Raw genomic sequence first — 20,176 nt, 5'->3', positions numbered from 1 at the left:
ATGATACAACTCACTTTAAAAGAAAGGAACAGTATTTAACAAGAAAGGTACATTTAGAAATTCTATGTTTTATAATACCTGGAGGCTAGGACCACTAAATTAACTTTTTAAAAAACATTTATTTTATTGTAGTAAAAAATACCTAACATGAGATATACCCTCTTAACAAGATTTTAAGTGCACAACAAATCAACTTCTGATCAGAACAAAAGACCTTACCTTGACATTCATCAGATGTAACATTAAAGCATAAGTCTGTAATTTGTTCATTTTTGTGTCTACAACAGATACAAGCCAGGCTTTGCAAAATCTTACTAATTTCCAACCAAAACCACACACATGGCAAAATAAGTTATCTTTTCACGTTGATAAACACTGTAAGAAACATATAAGTACAGAACTAACTCATGGTGCTGCCAAATCTCTGGAATCTATAATTTTATTCCTGTGCTATCCTATATGTTGATGGGACACAAGCATAGTGATTAAGGTTTGAAATCAGACTCTGAGTTATTTTGGGAAAAACTAAGTTATTTTGACTTATTCTTGCTTAATCTGTTTTCTCATTAATAAACTGGGAATAACTGCACTACCTGCTTCATAGGTTGCTGTGAGAACTAAATGAGATGATACAGTTATAAAAAATTTAGCATAATACCTGCTGCACACAGTAAGCAAATGTTAGCTATTGTTATTAAAATGTGGAAAATTGCTATGAAAAATAGTCATCCTCTATCAATTGAAGACATTAAAGCACTTAAACTACTTAAAGGCTTTCATTAGTACAATTAACATTCTGATAAAACAGGGAAAGGCGCTCAATCAAGCAAAAACTTACTTCATGGCTGCATAATAAAACGTTCCAAACCAAACACCAGAAGTTATTAGATGCACTGGAATCAAAACTTTTCCATATTGTCTAAATGTTTTCTTAAACCGTTGATAAAGACTAATTGATCTGTCTTGTAAAGGATCAGGTTCTTCCTTTTTTTCAGAGGGAGTTCCTGGGGATGCAGCACTGGATGACAGAACCCTCTTGGATAAGATATCCTGCTCCCACTGTTTATGAAGGACCCCTGGTTGGGGTGGGTGAGCAACGAATGGCTTCCTTTCCTTTGCAAAACACTGGGCAGCACGTAAGTGCAGCCATCGTTTCTGAGGGCCCTGTACCCAAACCACGCTGGATTCCGAGGTATACAAAAGTAATGGTCCCTTCATGTTTTGACAGTGTCCCAAATGACCAGCTTTATCTGGTTCCACGCATGTCCTATGTGCCAGTCGGAATACAGTCTTTGGTACATTCCATTGCATTTTGAAGAACGGAGATTGATGGATTTCAGCTTCTATAGAGACTAGATTAAAAAAAATTAGATTATACATAGATTTCCATTATAAACCAATCTACTTAAACATATATCATTAACTATTAGGAAGTAAAAGGACAGACATTGTTACCAAATCCACAGAAATTAATGTTAAGGTATACAGTTCTACCATACCACAATTTTAGAATTTCATTAAAACACATCATTTAGGGCTTTCCTGGTGGCGCAGTAGTTGAGAATCTGCCTGCCAATGCAGGGGACACGGGTTCGAGCCCTGGTCTGGGAAGATCCCACATGCCGCGGAGCAACTAGGCCCGTGAGCCATAATTACTGAGCCCGCGCGTCTGGAGCCTGTGCTCCGCAACAAGACAGGCTGCGACAGTGAGAGGCCCGCGCACCGCGATGAAGAGTGGCCCCCGCTTGCCGCAACTAGAGAAAGCCCTCGCACAGAAACGAAGACCCAACACAGCAAGAAAGAAAAGGAAGGAAGGAAGGAAGGAAGGAAGGAAGGAAGGAAGGAAGGAAGGAAGGAAGGAAGGAAGGAAGGAAGGAAGGAAAGAAAGAAAGAAAGAAAGAAGTAAATAAACAAACCCAAAGTTTAAAAAAAAAAAATACAATGCGGTATTGGTAACTATAGTCACCATGCTGTACATTAAAAAAACACACACACACACATCATTTAAATATGATATAGTAAACCAGTCCAACAGACATCATGGACGGTAAGATTTTGGGCCTATTTTATTGCTACAAAAGGGATATTTGTAGAGCTTCTGTCATTCTACAAAGAAGCAGTGTAGTATAACAGAAAAATCAGATCTGGAAGCTAAAGAGCTGGGCCCTAATGTTTTGGGGTCATAATTCTGTGCAACTGTCTTTTAGATTTGAAGCCTAAATCCACTAGTAAAACACGGATTACTTCATAGGTTTTTACAGGAATTATATGAAATTTATGATGAAAAAGTGCTTTTGTAAACTAACAAGCATCATATAAGTGTTAGTTATTAAAATATTAGGGTCTGATGAATAGTTGACATCAATATCATTTATTCTATAATGCCTTTAGACTAAATTATATAAAATTGTAAATTACATATGTTATTAACTGGTGAGAACAGACTTTTCCAGATAGCTAAAACTTTGTTAAAAAGACAGGATAGTATAATTTTAAAAAAACATGGACTTTGAAATAAGGTGGGCCCAACTGAGTTAATAGTGGTATTATTTTGAGCAAATTACTTAGTCTCTCTAGACACAAAGTTTCCCCACTGGTAAAATAGAATTATTGTATGCATTATTATATAGCAAATCAGTTCGCTTCCCTCAACATCAGGCAGTGCCCCCTAACCCCTAATCTTCACCGGCACCTTGCGCCAGCTACCTCTCCAATTCTAATACATTGAGAATAGATGATCTTATTTTTTATAAACTGTGTACTTAATAAGAATCACAAGTTTTTTTGTTTTTTTGTTTTTTTTTTAAAGATTTATTTATTGATTGATTGATTACTATGTTGGGTCTTCGTTTCTGTGCTAGGGCTTCCTGTAGTTGCGGCAAGCGGGGGCTACTCTTCATCGCGGTGCGCGGGCCTCTCACTATTGCAGCCTCTTTTTGTTGCGGAGCACAGGCTCCAGACGCGCAGGCTCAGTAGTTGTGGCTCACGGGCCTAGTTGCTCCGTGGCATGTGGGATCTTCCCAGACCAGGGCGCGAACCCGTGTCCCCTGCATTAGCAGGCAGATTCTCAACCACTGCGCCACCAGGGAAGCCCAAGAATCACAAGTTTTGAGTTAGCACCTCAGTAAATTAGCACTCCAACAAATACAGATACACCATTTTACATGAATGTTTGTTACCTGGGATACAAAGCTGTCATTTAAAAACAACTACTAACAAACTGTCTCCTTATAAAATTAATCCCAGACTCATCCCTTCCTAATTAATAATTAATTTAGCTTCTATCAGGCTCTCACAGATGATCCAACAACACAAGGCAAATGAGCTGTGAAATGAAACTGCAAATCTTGCAAAACAAACAGGCTCCCAGGAAGCCTTTAAAGGTGATAATGGAGATGGCTGCATCAAAGCAAAGCCAGTGAAAAGTGACAGAAGACTCAGACCAGTTAATAACCAAAGAGAAAAGCTACAGGGTAATGACATGTGCTTCAAATAAAGAATGATTTAAACACTAAATGACTAAGAAAGGCCATTCAGAGAAATGATTAACTCCGTAATTATTTTTACAAAACTGACTTATTTTTTTGTTGTGAGTCAGACAGTAAGTAAAAGATATCTTATTGTGCTCTCCTACCACCTCTATCTATTTTATCTATAAATCCATGCCATGCCTACACCAAGGGGAAAAAACATCAACTGGTTATTTATTCTAAGAATTAGCTCAGTTGGAATTATAACCTAAAATCTGTCAAATATAAAAATTCATTTAGAAACTTTTACTATGAATTTTTTGGTCTCTATTTTAGTTGAATTTATTTTGAGGCTTTTCTCCAGCACCATTCGTTACCTTTGAATGATTCCTGTCCCTGGCGTTAGTACAGGTGTTCTCTGAACTCAAAAGGCTTTCTTTTTCTCTTTTAAACTTATTTCCTTTACAGGGCAGTTTCCCAGGAGGTGAAGTTCCCAGAAGTCTAACTTTCAGATAACTGGATTATTATGTGTTTGTGTTAGTGAATAAAAAGAAAAAGGATTTTTTAAAAAGCCTCTTTCCAAGCTTCCAGTTTGCATCCTTTCCCCCGGTTTCAACTATCCCCCTCCCATTTTTAAAAACATCTTTATTGATATAATTCACATATTATACAAGTCACTTATTCAAGGTGTAAAATTCACTGATCTTTAGTATATTCACAGTTGTGCAAACATCGCCACAATCTAAATTTAGAACATTTTCATCACCCCCAAAAGAAACTCCACATCTATTGCAGTCACTGCCCATTCCCTCACCCTCCCAGTCCCAGGCAACCACTAGTGTACTTTCTGTCTCTACACTTGTCTATTCTGGACACCTCATATAAATGGAATCACAGTATGTTATCTTTTGATCCGAATCATGGGGAGCTAGGGATGTTGTGGGGGGAGTGGAGGTGGTTTGAAAATAGATTCCTGGACTCTCTTAGACCTAATCAGAATGTCCTGCAGTCAAGTCACACCCGACAATATGAACTTAAGAACCATTTCTCTAAGCCCATCAAATGGCTTCAGTGCCAGATGCAGCATGGCAGCAAAAATATCATCCATCATCACCATCATCATCATCATAATGGTAAGATGTTTTTGATTTTGAGCCCTTACTATGTGGTTGGTGCTTTACAAACATTTTACATGTATTAACTCGTTTTATTCTTGTAACAACCCTATGAAGGAGGGACTATTGTCATCACTTTACATTTGAGGACACTGAACCAGAGAGAGGAAACAGCTTGCCCAATGTCACTCAACTGCTGAGTGGAGGAACTGGGATTCAAACCTAGTTTAATCCCAGGCCCATACTGGGTCACTAAGCTAACATGGCCACTTCTAGAAAGAAGAGACAGTGCCAATTTTCAGCAAACCAAGACATATAAGACACATGGTCAAAGCTCCCTAAGGAAACATAGGGCCCAAAAAATGAGTCAAGTTTTACATTAAAAACTAAAATTAAATCAATTTAAATTTAACTGGCAATGGGTGGGTGATGGCTAGACTCCCAAAGGTATCCAATCACAATACTGGTGACATACACATTAAGACTCATACGATTTCAAGGAACAAACCTACTTCAGATAAGTGCAAATAAAAGTAGAGGGCAGGCAGAGACTGAGTAGTATATTCAATATTCTGGAGTGAACAGGCTTCAGGAACATAAAATGACAAAGTAGAAATTTTCTTGTCTCACAGCTAGCACCTATGTATAATGGCCTCAGCTCATTGGCAGCTTCCATTTCTTGATTTTACTAGTCTGCTCATATTTTCCATTAAAGATAAAAGTTTCTGGTTACTGGCCAATAATGGAGGTGCCATTCCTCATAAGCCCTACCCAGATCAAGTCAGCTATATCTGGACAGGTGGGCCTGAAGAAGTTGTGAACTAACAGGACCCTAAAATATTTCTGATACACATGCAGAATCTGGAGAACTTAATCTTGAATTTCTTCCAGTGAAATACAGTAATTCCAGTAATAAATATTTAAATCATGAGACTTAGCTTATTTCCTACAGAACGGTGACACGTTATTTTCTTGCTCCAGCAGCATGAAACTTTCATGTCTAGAGATGAGGGCACTGTTCCGAATTGCTTAGAATAATTTCTAAGTAAAGCTTGGTTCTTTTAATGACCTACTTAATTTTAGTGAGCAGGCTATAGCGTCTAACTTAAAATGGAAAGCTTGGAATCTGAGAGGTCAGACTGCCTGGGTTCAAATTCTGAAAACCTTATTTATAAACTATGTAACCTTTGGACAAGTTTATTAGCCTCTCTATGCCTTGGTTTCCAATTTGTAAAATGGAGTTAATAATAGAACTTACTTCATAGGGTTGTTGTAAGGATAAAATGAATGAATACATGTAAAAGGTTTAGAAAATACCTAGCATGCAGCAAGTGCTCAGGAAATGTTACAAGTTATTATTATAAGTAAGCAAGATAGCCTATTGCCCTTATTTGCAGTGGTAAAACCTGAGGATCAGCGCTTGAGCCAAAAGGAGATTCTATAGGATAAACAGTTGCTTAGGATGGGTCTGGCCCAAAATTTAAAATTTATATGAAACTGTAACTAATCAATTCCCTAATACCTAACCTTTCAGAGATAGGGCTCAGGACCAGGCATGAGGAAGCAGTAACACACGTCTGAAAGTCAGGAGCCTCTCACGTAGTCCTGAGGCAGAGCAAAGTAAAGTGAAGACACAGTGGTCAAGAGTAAAGGCATAGGGGGTTCCCTGGTGGCGCAGTGGTTAAGAACCCGCCTGCCAATGCAGGGGACACGGGTTCGAGCCCTGGTCCAGGAAGATCCCACGTGCCGCGGAGCAACTAAGCCCGTGCACCACAACTACTGAGCCTGCGCTCTAGAGCCTGCGAGCCACAACTACTGAGCCTGCGTGCCATAACTACTGAAGCCCGCGCACCTAGAGCCCGTGCTCTGCAACAAGAGAAGCCACCACAATGAGAAGCCCACGCACCACAACAAAGAGTAGTCCCCACTTGCCGCAACTAGAGAGAGCCCGCATGCAGCAACAAAGACCCAACACAGACAAAAATAAATAAATAATAAATAATTTTTTTTAAAAAAGAGGAAGGGCATTAAGGAAGCAGTGGGAACCATGAGGGAGAGGGAGAGGGATAGGGATGGGGAGAGGGAGAGGGGAGCTGAGTTAAAGGAATGAAGGGGAGGGTAGATGGACTGGAAACAAGTGCCAGTAAGAAAGCACAAATATTAGAGTGCTGTTGGGATTCTAGGGCCACTATATCCTGAAATTCCAGTTCCATGAGGCCAAATGAGTTAGTTTATGAGACTCCTTTCCTCCCTCTATATCCTTACCATACCCATGCTGCTCAAGGTTATATGAGCATGTTTCTGTTCCTCACACCTGGAAGCCTAAAACATTCAAGCAGCACTAGAAATACAATAGCGGCAAAAATTAACTAATTTATACCCTGTTCTTACATAAGAAATAAAAAAACAATGACTAAAAAGTTGGAGTTGAAGCAACAAATTTCAATAGCAAAACTTGGTTCCCTATTATGTGAATTCAAAGTAACTCTTTTGTCAAACAAATTCTTATTTGGAAGTCCAACAAAGGAAATAAATAGAAGCAAAGTTGCTCAGATTAAAGCAGGAGTGAGAGGAATGGAGCCTCTGGTTTGCTCCCACCTCCTCCAGCTCACAGGGCACAGCCACAGAAGCCCTAACAGTGAAAACAAAATCTCTGCGAATGTTGGTCCTACTTTGCCTAATTGCCAGTTCCCCATCAGTCACAACATAGGCACTTATTCCTACTGAAGCTCCTGAGCTCCACAGGCTAGATAAGAAACTCCAAGGAAAATTTATCAGATATTGGAATTTTCTTGGGGCCTGCCCACTAGCAGGACAACACAAGCTTCGCGACACCCCAAACCCCATACCCAACTGTGTCAGGAACCGGCCCCATCCACCAGCTATCTGACACTAGCTCTGAGACCCCTGGGCCCTGCAACCAGACTCCAGGACCTGGCTCTGTCTGCCAATAGGCTGGCACTAACTCCAGGACCTACCTTCACCCACTAGTGGGTGAGCAGCAGCCCCAGAGTCTCCTGGACCCTGACTCCGCTCATCAGTGAGCCAGCCCTAGCCCCGGGGCCCCCTGGGTTCTGCAGTCAGCCACCTTGTGACCTGGCCCTGCCAACCAGCAGCCAGCAGCCTCCACACAAGGCAGGGCCTGGCAACCAACCAGACCAGGGGCCAACCAAGCCTACCAGACTGCCCACATAGTCAGCCCACTACAACAGGAGGACCCATGCAGCCCTCATAGGGGGAAGCCCTAGAAGGTTAGGGTGATGAAAGGGAAGTGCACTGCTGGGACACAAAGGATGTCTCCTACAAAAGGCCACTTCTCCAAGGTCAGGAAATGTAACTAACTTATCAGTTACGTTACAACAAAAACAGCAACTTAGGAAAAATGAGGCAAGAGAGGAACACATTCCAAATGAAGGAACAAGATAAAACCCCAGAAGAAGACCTAAAAGTGGAGCCAGGTTATCTACTTGACAAAGAGTTCAGGGCAGTTATCACAAAGATGATCAAATAACTCAGGAGAAGAATGGATGCACAGAGAGATAAGTTAGAAGCTTTAAAAAAGAATTAGAAAATATAAAGAACAACCAAACAAATGAAGAATACGATAACTGAAATGAAAAATACGCTAGAAGGAATCAACAGTATACTTAGTGATACAGAGGCATAGATCAACGAGCTGGAAGACAGAGTACTGGAAATCACTGTTCTGAACAGGAAATAGAAAAAACAATGAAAAGAAATGAGGACAGTTTAAGAGACCTCTGGGACAACATCAAGTGGACTAATATTCACATTATAGGGATCCCAGAAGGAGAAGAGAGAGAGAAAGGGGCTGAGAACATATCTAAGGAGGTAAAAGACCTGTACTTGAACACTGATGAAATAAACTGCAGATGACACAAACAAATGGAAAGATATACCACGTTCATAGATTGGAAAAATATTGTTAAAATGACCATACTACCCAAGGCGATCTTCAGATTCAATGCAATCTCTATCAAAATACCAAGGGCATTTTTCACAGAAATAGAAAAAATAATTTCAATATTTGTATGGAAACACAGAAGACCCCAAATACCCAAAACAATCTTGAGAAAGAACAGAGCTGGAGGAATCAGTCCCTGACTTCAGACTACAATAATCAATCAGTATGGTACTGGCACAAAAAGAGACACATAGATCAGTGGAACAGAACAGAGAGCCCAGAAATAAACCCCTACACTTATGGTCAATTATTCTACAACAAAGAAGGCAAGAATATACAATGGAGAAAAGACAGTCTCTTTAATAAGTGGTGCTGGAAAACTGGACAGCTACATGTAAAAGAACTAGAACATTCTCTAACACCATATACAAAAATAAACTCAAAATGGATTAAATACCCAAATGTAAAACCAGACATTATAAACCTCTTAGAGGAAAACACAGGCAGAACACTCTTTGACATAAATTGCAGCATTATTTTTTTGGCTCCATCTCCTAAAGCACAGGAAATAAAAGCAAAATAAACAAATGGGATCTAATTAAACTTAAAGCTTTTGCACAGCAAAGGAAACCATAGGTAAAATGAACAAGACAACCTCCTGAATGGGAGAAAATATTTGCAAATGATGTGACCGATAAGGCGTTATATCCAAAATATATAAATAGCTCATAAGACTCAATATCAAACAACAACAAAAACTACCACAACCCAATTACAAAATGGGCACAAGACCTGAATAGACATTTTTCCAAAGAAGACATACAGATGGCCAACAGGCACATGAAAAGATGCTCAACACTGTTAATCTTCAGATAAATGCACAAAGGTTGGCGAGGATATGGAGAAAAGGGAACTCTTGTACGCTGCTGGTGGGAATGTAAATTGGTGCAGCCAATGTGGAAAACAGTATGGGAGGTTTCTCAAAAAAACTAAAATTGAACTACCATATGACCCAGCAATTCCACTCCTAAGTATATATCTGAAAAAAATGAAAACATGAAACATGAAAAATATTGAAAAAATTCAAAAAGATACATGCACCCCAACATTCACTGCAGCATTATTTACAATTGCTAAGATATGGAAGCAACCTAAATGTCTATCAACAGATGAGTGGATAAAGAAGATGTGGTATATATAAATGGAATACTACTCAGCCATAAAAAAAACAAAATTTTGTCATATGCAACAACATGGATGGACTTGCAGGATATCAGGTTAAGTGAAATAAGTCATAGAAAGACAAATACTGTATGGTATCACTTATATGTGGAATCTAAAAAGAACTAGTGAATATGACAAAAAAGAAACAGACTCACAGAGAACAAACTAGTGGTTACTAGTTGGGAGAGGGAAGGGAGGAGGGGAAAGACAGGGGTAGAGGATTAAGAGGTACAAACTACAATGGATAAAATAAATAAACTACAAGGATATCCTGTACAACACAGGGAATAAAGCAAATATTTTATAACAACTATAAACGGAATGTAACCTTAAAAATTGTGAATCACTATGTTGTACACCTAAAACTTACACACTACATCAACTATACCTCAATTTAAAAAAAAAAGAAGGAAATCTTCCCATTTGCAACAACATGGATAAACCTTGAGGGCTTTATGTTAAACAAAGTAAGTCAGAAAGGAAAAGAAAAATATTGTATGATCTCACTTATATGTGGAATCTTAAAAACAACAACAACAAAAACCCAAACTCAAATTTGTACATACAGAGAATGGAGTGGTGGTTGCTGGGGAGGGCAGGGGGGTGAGGGAAGAAGGCATGGTGAAATGGATGAAGGTGTTCAAAAGGTACAAACTTCCAGTTATAAAATACATAAGTAGTCATGAGGATGCAACGCACAGCATGGTGACTATAATTAATATTGCACTGTATATTTGAAAGTTACTAGGAAAGTAGATCTTAAAAGTTCTTATCACAAGAAAAAAATTCTGTAACTATGTGAGATGATGGATATTAACTAGACTGTGGTGATCATTTTGCAATATATACAAATATCTGAATCATGTTATACACCTGAAACTAACACAATGTTACATGTCAATTATATCTCAATTGAAAAAAAAGATGTTCATGCTCATCAGCATTATGTCTCTAGAGAATTGCAAATTAAAACAAGGTACCACTACACATCTATTAGAATGACTAATATCCAAAACACTGACAACACCAAATGCTGCGGAGGTTGTGGAACAACAGCAACTGTCATTCACTGCTGGTGGGAATGCAAAATGGTACAGTCACTTTGGAAGACAGTTTGGCAGTTTTGTATAAGCTAAACATAGGCTTACAACGAGTCAGCAGTAGCACTCCTAGGTACTTAACCAAAATGAGCTGAAAATTTACGTCCACACAAAAACCTGAACACAAATGTTTACAGAAGCTTAATTCATAATTGCCAAAAACTGGACATAACCAAGAAGTCCTTGAATAGATGAGTGGATAAACAAACTGATATACTGTACGATTCCAACATTATGGAAGAGGTGTGACATTCTGGAAGAGGTGAAACTATAGAGATGGTAAAAAGATCAGTGGCTTCCAGGGTGGGGGAGGGAAGGGATGAACAGAAGGAGCACAGGGCATTTCTAGGGCAGTGAAACATTCTGTATGATACTGTAATGGTGGATAAATGTCATTATGCAATTGCTAAAACCCACAAAAATAAATATACAACACAAAGAGTGAGCCCTAATGTGAACTATGAACTTTAGTTAATAATGTATTGATGTTGTTCATCAATTCTAATAAACGTACCACACTAATACAAGATGTCAATAATAGGGGAAACACTGTGTGGGTGGGTGGGGCGGATAAGACGGGATTCTCTGTACTATCTCTGCACCATGTTTCTATAAACCTAAACTTCGCTAAAACAGTCCATTCATTAATTTCTTTAAAGACAGTACACTGTGGCCTTACCCAATACAACTGATACATAGTATAACCTTAACTTGAAGTACAGGTATGAGGACAGGATAAATGTAGAACTCATCAGGTTGAAACATAATAAAAAGGATAAATGAAGGAAAGAATTGCCTCTACTTATACAAAGTCCTCAATTACCACCAAACAGGAGGAAATTCAAATTTTCTCCTTCCAACAGATTAATATTCTAATTTATTCATTTTGACCTCTCTCTTAATCACACCTTGACTGCTGTTTCAAATCAAATTTAGTTTGCTGTTTAGAAAAAGTAACAGTATGCAAATTTATTTGCAGCACTTTCTGGGCTGTTACTTTCCTGCTCCCTAAGGCACTGGATGGCTTCAGCTTAATTTCTATTATATAATCCATCTTCTTCAATCTACTCTGCTTTTAAGCTTTCTATTACCAAAATTGAGCCACTAAAGCTGTGGCAATGACGAAGCCATTGTTAAATTCCTAATCTTCAGAAAAGGTTAAATTATGCCCCCTAGTGAATTCCCAAGGAATTTCATTAATGAATCATTGATTTCCCCAACTTGTAAAGAAAATCAAAATTTCCAAAATTACTACACAAATATATTAATTTACACAAAATGTTTCTCTTTTTTATCTCTTTTCAGAGGCTCTAAGTTCAACAAGGCAAGTCAGGGTGATTTGTTATGGTAACACTGGTCCAGAATCCACGTGGTTCCAGACTTCCACCCACTTCCTTTTGGGCTGTGGCAGGTGTTATCCCATTGCTATGGGAAGAATGCAGGCTTTACAGTCAGAAAGACTAGTTCCAACCCTTTCTGGCATTACTTTACTTAGCTCTTTTCCTCATTCCTAAAATGGAGTTAAATACACTTTTATCATATTGTATTTATATGATTAAATGAGATAAAGTATAGTATCTAGCACTTAATATGCTGGGTCAATAATTAATTCTAGTTTTCTTTCTTCGTCGCCTCATCTACTGACCTGGTCAAACCAAGCTCACAGTCTTCCTTCATCTAAACTTCTGCCATTATTCCATTTGTTTGACCCATGCAAAATCCCAGCCTCTCTAGCAATACACTCCACTGGTCATACCTTTGTCACTGAAATAATCTGTTACTGACCCACAACTGAAGTCCTCAAACTATACTATCCCACTCTCTTCAGCCTCTTCTTCTTCCAGCTTCCACTCCTCTACTCTCTCTGGACTCTAATTCCAGGACCTTGTCCCACTCTACCCCCCTTTTCCTTCAAATCCAACAGCTCCTCCTGGTTTCACTCTGAAGTCTTTATCCAGCCTGGATTCTACAGTGCATTACTTGAATTACTACTTTGTCCTGCAACACCAGACCACAAAATCTAATCCAGAGCCAGTCCAACCATCTGTTTTTCCCACAACTACATCCCACAACCATAGCTGAGCACTAACAAAAGCCACATAACTGATTAAATTAGTACCAGCATACATTGATGGTACATCATTCTGTCTCAGAAAGGCTCTGAATGCTGTGACAACCGATGATGGTTTCTGATCAGATGAGCTTCCTCCACCATTCCTCACTTTTCCCAAACTCTTCAAGCCTCTTATACTTCACTTTCGGATGGTAGAATATAAAGTATACATCAGATCATGTCTCTCCTCTGTTTAAAGCTCTCCAATTTCTCCCAGGGTAAGTCCTTACAATTGCCTACAATGCCTTACACCAGCAGTCCCCAACCCTTTTGGCACCAGGGGCCAGTTTCGTGGAAGACAATTTTTCCACGGGCTGGGGGCGGGGCGTCGGGGGTGGGGATAGGTGCAGGTGGTAATGCAAGCGATGGGGAGCAGCAGATGAAGCTTTGTGCCGCCGCTCACCTCCTGCTGTGTGGCCCAGTTCCTAAAAGGCCGTGGACCGGTAATGGTCCGAGGCCAGGGAGTTGGGGACCCCTGCCTTACACAACCTTCTACCTTTCCCTCTCTGAATACATCACCTACTCTCAGTCTGTGCCTTGCTCACTCTGCTCCAGCCACACTAGCCCCCCTGCAGCTCTTCCAACATGCTAAAAAGGCCCCTGCTTTAAGAACTCTGCATTAACTGTTCCCTCTGCTTGGAAGAGTCTTTCTCCAGATATCTGCATGACTAACTCCTTCACTTCCTACAAGTCTTTGTTCAAATGGTACCCGCTCCATGGGGTCACTGCTCCCAATCCTTTCTCTTCCAGCCCTGTCATCCCAATATTCCTTATCTTGCTCTATTTGTTTCTTTTTCCATAGCACTTATTGTCTAACACCCTACATGATTCACTTATTTATTACTGTTTAAGGGTAATTATTATTTACTCATTATTATCATTTAAGTCCATTTAAGGACAAGGACAGAATTTTTTTTCCCGTTTTGTTCACTGCTGCATCTCAGGTGCCGACAACAAAGGTTGGCTGGCACATAGGAGGCACTTAATATTTGTTAAATGAATAATTAGATAAACCTATCCCCCACTTCCCCTTAAAAATGAACCAAAATTATTAGGGGATGAATTTTCTCAACTTCAGCCTCCTCCCTTCCAGTTACCTGCATCCACACCCATCTCAGGGTCAGTTAACTGCCTCCTCAGAAAATGAACTATCCCTCCATTCAAAGCCCATTCCTCCATCTGTGTTCTAGATCTAAACTCTTCCTGTGTTTTCCAAGAATTCTGCTCAACCAAGTTTTCCTTGTATTTTTCTACTGCTATTCTTTTTCCTGTACTCCAACTGCCCTCTCCTCTGGCTTCTTTCCTTCAGCATATACACATGCGATTAAGAAAATATGTCTCTCTATAGTATCTGTCCAATTTCCAATTACCTTCACTGCATTTAAGGATCCCCAGTTTAGTGGCAGCAAAGTCACTGTAATTTCTGACCCACAGAGAAGAGCAATCATAGAGCTCTTCATGGATGCTGGGGCTCCCCTCACAAGTTTAATTCTCCCAGTCATGGTGAAAAGTATCTCTTCTGGACTCCCCCAGAGTGGGTGAGCTGGTGTTACGTGTTAAATCCACTCTCCCATTCCAATCTCCCTAAGCCTTTGGACCCCTTCCTCTTTAGTGTACCAAGGCAAGTCTGGCATTTCAATTTCATTTAGCGTGGGTCACCTTTTGGTCCGTGCTTCAGCCAACCAATCAAACTGTTGAGAGCCCTTTCTAACCTCTCAAGCTATAAAAGTGAATCAAGAATCTCTGCTTAGTGGGCCTATATCAATAAATTTAGCCCGGCCCAACTTTATGTTCCTTCCACCATTATCCCACATCCTTAATATCCATTCGTAAACATATCCCCCAGATTTCCATGTGTATAAACAAATAAACATTCTTGCCATTTTTTAAGAGTATGGGGCTTCCCTGGTGGCGCAGTGGTTGAGAATCTGCCTGCCAATGCAGGGGACACGGGTTCGAGTCCTGGTCTGGGAAGATCCCACATGCCGCGGAGCAACTGGGCCCGTGAGCCACAACTACTGAGCCTGAGCGTCTGGAGCCTCTGCTCCGCAACAAGAGAGGCTGCGATAGTGAGAGGCCCGCACACCGCGATGAAGAGTGGCCCCCACTCGCCGCAACTGGAGAAAGCCCTCACACAGAAACGAAGACCCAACACAGCCAAAAATAAACATAATAAATAAATAATAAATAAAAAATTAAAAAAAAAAAAAAAGAGTATGGCACACCCCCTCAGGTCACACTTTGTAGCTGACCCTTGAGGGCTTGTTAGGGTGGGAATCTAGTTATAGGTCTAGAAGCAAAGAAGTGTGGTAGAGGTAGTTCTTGAGGAGAATCAATCAGCAATGTCTAGCCTTCAGGGAAGGTCATTACAGGTTAACTTCCTCAAACAGGAGTGAAAGGACTGCTTCTACCGCCAAAGAAGACTAATGAAAATTTAGGGGTTCAATACTCCATTCCAAATTTGAGGATCTCAACCTTCCCCAGTCAATGCTCTCATTTTAACAGCAGACACCCTGTTAGAATGGGAATTCATTTTGCATTGTAATCCAGCCACTCTGCAGGATAAGACTGAGTTTGGTTTTCAGCAATCTCAGCTCTGCATCTATGTGAGAAGGGCAGACACAGAAGCTTTCTGGTCATTTATACAGAGCTTGAGCTCGGAATTTCAAGACCTGAGCTCATCATTCTCCACCTCCCACCCCCCTTTCTCCGAAAACAGAGCAACCAGTCAGTCTCATTATATTTGTTCATCATCTGGCAAAAATGTTTTAAATCTTCAAATACATGATCATCCAGAACCTGGTCTTTCATTAAGTATCTGAGTAGTAGTATCCAATGGTGGTATTTTGCATATCTCTATTGTCATATCACATCGTGGGCTACAGTGCCTGCCTTCTTTACCACTGAAAATAGTCAAGAGTGCCGTTAAATCTAATCAGATTAGAGAACCAATTTCAGGAATGCCATAACCAATCCAGAAAATTCATCCTTAAGATTCTGTTCCTCTAGAACCACTCTCAGTACCAAAATCCGAATCAGACAGGTTCTCCAGAGACACAGAACCAACAGGAAAAAACATATACATATATCTATATCTCCCTATTGGAAATCTATTATTAGATTGTTTATTTAAATAGATACATTTATTTTAAGGAACTGGCTCACACAATTGTGAGGGCTACACATCTGAAATGTGTAGAGTGGATTTGCAGCCTGGAAACTCACACAAGAATTGACGCCACATGCAGTGGTTGAGAATCCGCCTGCCAGTGCAGGGGACACGGGTTCCATCCCTGGTCTGGGAAGTTCCCACATGCCGCGGAACAACTAAGCCCGTGCACCACAACTACTGAGCCTGTGCTCTAGAGCCCACGAGCCACAACTACTGAGCCTGCATGCCACAACTACTGAAGCCCGTGTGCCTAGAGCCCATGCTCCACAACAAGAGAAGCCACCACAGTAAGAAGCCACGCAACGCAACGAAGAGTAGCCCCAGCTTGCCGCAACTAGAGAAAGCCCACGTGCAGCAATGAAGACCCAACACAGCGAAAAATAAATTAAATAAATTAATTAAAAAAAAAAAAAAGAATTGATGCCACAGCCTTGAGATTTTTTTCTTCTTGAGGCACCTCAGTTTGAAATTTAGGCTTTCAACTGATTGAATAAGGCCCACCCATATTATGGAGGGTAATCTCCTTAAAGTCAATTGATTACAGATGTTAACACATTTTCAAAATACCATCACAGTAACACCTAGATAAATAGGTACTATAGCCATGTCTAGTTGACATATAAAACTAATCATCACACATATAAACTTACAGATTTCTCAAGCAAATCTTTACATTCTACTACAGGAAAAACCTTTTAAACAATAATATCTTATGTGTTCAAAAAAGACAATAAAATTTCAGTAGGGACACTTCGGCTGAGTGGACTGGAGGAATGAACAGTTCTTCCAAAACTATTTGGAGAAACACAGCTTCTACAACCACCTCTCTTTCCTACCTCCAAGAACACTATCATTCCTAGGAAGCTATAACATTCTATCTACATTTTAAAAACAATTTTTATGTTTCAAAAATGTGATCTTCAACTCCACAACAGAAATGACACCTTAAAATTACCCACCTCTGAGTGCTCTCACTCTAAGGGATGGTATCTATTGAATCTGTTGCTTGCCTTTAGTCTGACCAGAAAACTTACAAATTACTACTTCATTTTCTCTCACTGACAAAAGTGTAACATCTTATGGAAAAACCCAAACGAACTTTTTGGCCAACCCAATACAAACCAGGAGAAATCCAAACCAGTCTAGGTGAATAATGGACCAAATAATCAGAACAGCACATAAAGAAATCTTATAAATGGGCTGAAATAAATCCTGTATGTCCTTTCAAAAAAAAAATGGGATTTTTAAAAACCTTTCTAGGCTATTCATTCATCCATTATCACCCCACTATGTGCCAGGCACTGTTCAAGGCACCTGGGTTAAACCACTGAACAAAATGATGATCCCTGTCTTGCTAGAGTTCATATGCTAGCAAGACAACATCCTTATCCAGCTATTTTCTCTCTGAACATAATAACCCAAGCGTTAAGAAGTATCAAAACATTTTCTGAAAATCTACTATGTTTCAGTCAACTTCCAGTTCTGAGTCTGGCCTTAAACTGGCACTGTTTCATCATTAGCATAGAGTCTGGTCCCTGGAGTCAGGCTGCCTGGATCCAAAACCTAGCCCGCCACTACTTCCCAGCTGCATAATGTTGGACAAGTTACTTACCCCTCACCTATAAAACAAAAATAATCATAACAACTATCCCACTGGATAATGTAAGAGTTAAATGAGTTCAAATGTATAAAGCACTTAATTTGGCACACAGAAGGTACTAAACTATCAGCTATTATTATTTTAATTCAACTTCCAGAAAACCATTTATTACTCAGGCAATGGTGGGGAAAAATAACACCAATGGTAACTTTTAAAATATTCTTATCTAGCCCATTTACTCTCTTCATCACTACTACCTTCAAGAGTTCTTCCTCTATTCTTGAAACCAGTGGTTAATCATTAAATCCATTTCACCTGTAACCTGCCTTACACCCTTTTCCAATCACCTTTCCCCACACTCCCCCCACCTCAGACAGCCCTACTTCTTTATTCTTTATCCCATAAATACCCAGAGCCCTTCGCTTTAGGATAGATGGACTAGTTCTCCTGTCTCCTCACTTGCCTGCTTTGTGAATAAACCCTCTCTTTGCTGCGAACCTGAGCATCTCAGTGTTTGGCTTGCTGGGAGTTGGGCAAAACGAACCTGGTTCAGAAATATTCTCAACTGAATTTACTTGACTTCTAGTTAACTTTTATAAAAACTACAAAATGTGATCTCTATATATCTCACGCACAACATCAATTCACGGTAGAGTTTGTATAAACATATAGTTAGGAGGCTTTTAATCTAATGAGAAAATTTCTTAAAAAGTCAAAATTAGATTCCTTTTCCATAAAATTACAACAGCAACTATCTTAAGAAACTTTAGCATTGGAACCAGCATATATGGATATGTAATTAGCCAGTTCTAAATGCATGGATACGCAATAACATATTCAATCTCTAGGACAACCTTAGCAGTTGTCAATAATAATGAACTCAGGTGGAAAGCAAAACAACCTACTATAAAAATAAACATCAAAGAGAAAAGTAAAAATATGCCATGTGGAAAAACATATTTTCCCAATACGCTGTGAAAAGTAACAAGTACTACTAAATCACACTGAGGAAGAGACATTTCATCATAGTGATTTTCTACAGATGTCAGCTGTGGCAGGCCACTAATTTATGTTTAGAGAAATAATTAAGAACACGTTTAGTTGAATTTTTAGGTTTTATGCTTAAACTTTCTTGGAAGGATCACTGACTATTTTGTATGCAAAAAGAGTATTTACAGACACATACTCAAGTAATCTTGTGTTATGAGGGCGGTAAGTATCAAAGGTGCATGCATCACTATGGTAAAAAAAAAATCAACCTCGAAAAAAAATAATAATGAACTGAAGTTAATTCTCAACTTAGCTCACTGCATATAATAAAAAAAATACAAATACAGTCATCTGAAATGGATGGCTCATCCTCATTCATTAAAAATAGACTTCATTCTTGGTCCAAAGTTTATAAGTGGTCAACAACCTCAGAAAGGTTAGTGCCCACAATTTAGAATTTTGACTCGATTGTAAAGTACATGCTGCGAATGTTGCTTTCCCCCAAGCGAAGTCTACTGGCTAATATAACTGCGTCTACTGACAAGTATGCAGGCTAGTGAACCTATTTCCAAAGCTGCTTTTAAACGGATCAATTTTGGTAAAGAATAATGGAAAACGTATTTTTGATCACGTTTTACACCCTTCAAGTGGGAGGTGCTGAGGCACAAAGCATCAACAATTTTAGGTCCACAGGCACAGTCTTGACCCTAGTCTGGGGTGGCAAGCAGGTACCTGCGACTCTCCAGTAGAAATTTAAGAGAAAGGACGAACAAAGCGTGTTGACTCCCCAACCATCCCATACCAAAGTCCAGAAAACACAGATACTACCAGTGAGGCGTCTCTCCTAAACAGGTGTGGGCTGCCCCTTTCTTCAGAGTCTGACAGATGAGAACGGCCCTCTCGAGAGAGGTCTGGCTGGACCTCCCGCATGCGGCGGTAGGGAGCGACCCGCGGTCCCCGGGGAGAAGTAGGGCGCCGCGCGTTTCCAAAGCAAGTCCGAGCGCGGGGGCTCCCAGGCCCCTCCCGGCCGGCGTCCAAGGAAGGGCAGAGCAAATGGTGAAGGTGGCAGAGCGGAGGCTGGAAAACCGCTCCACAGACAGGGTTTGCAGGACACCCGCGCACAGCGAAGGGCGGGGTGACCTCTGCCCGCCCCGGGGGCGCTCCCCGCCGCGTACCACCTTGAGGAGGCCCCGCCGACTGCCCGCCCCCGCCCCCAGAGGCCTCGACCCAGGATACCTCAGGACCTGAGGCCGCCGCCGCCGCTCCCCGCCGTGCGGCCGCTTGGAGCCCCCGCCGTGTCCCTCCACAGAGCCACCAGCCGAGCGTGGGTCAGGGCGCCGAAAGCCGCGTGCTCAGGCGACCCGGCCTCCGGCCCGCCCGCCCAACACACCAGGCCCACCAACCACTGGCTCGCACCCGCACTTGCCAGCACCCTCAGCACGGCGCGCGCGGCACGCCGGGACTCCG

At 40.6% G+C, this 20,176-nt stretch overlaps 1 protein-coding gene across 8 annotated transcripts in view; it reads right to left on the bottom strand.

The window, feature by feature from the left end:
- Window positions 1–20,161, bottom strand: part of FAM210A (family with sequence similarity 210 member A) — a 35,789-nt gene extending 15,628 nt beyond the window's left edge. For 5 of the 8 annotated variants that reach the window (XR_005022557.1, XR_005022558.1, XR_005022559.1 and 2 more), the window contains exons 1-2: window positions 19,946–20,144; window positions 839–1,352 (exon numbers count right to left, since the gene is read on the bottom strand). Coding sequence is in view for 4 of the 8 variants with exons in the window: in XM_036874138.1 (XP_036730033.1) it covers window positions 839–1,311 (473 nt within the window). In the remaining 4 variants the exon portion in view is untranslated. Of the gene's footprint in view, window positions 1–838; window positions 1,353–19,537; window positions 19,925–19,945 lie in introns of those variants that run through there. The other 3 variants (XM_036874141.1, XM_036874139.1, XM_036874140.1) reach the window with 3 other exon arrangements.
- Window positions 20,162–20,176: the final 15 nt, after the last annotated feature.

Source organism: Balaenoptera musculus, chromosome 14 (assembly GCF_009873245.2).
Source record: "Balaenoptera musculus isolate JJ_BM4_2016_0621 chromosome 14, mBalMus1.pri.v3, whole genome shotgun sequence".
Taxonomy (NCBI): domain Eukaryota; kingdom Metazoa; phylum Chordata; class Mammalia; order Artiodactyla; family Balaenopteridae; genus Balaenoptera; species Balaenoptera musculus.
This window is presented reverse-complemented; position numbering and strand designations above follow the sequence as displayed.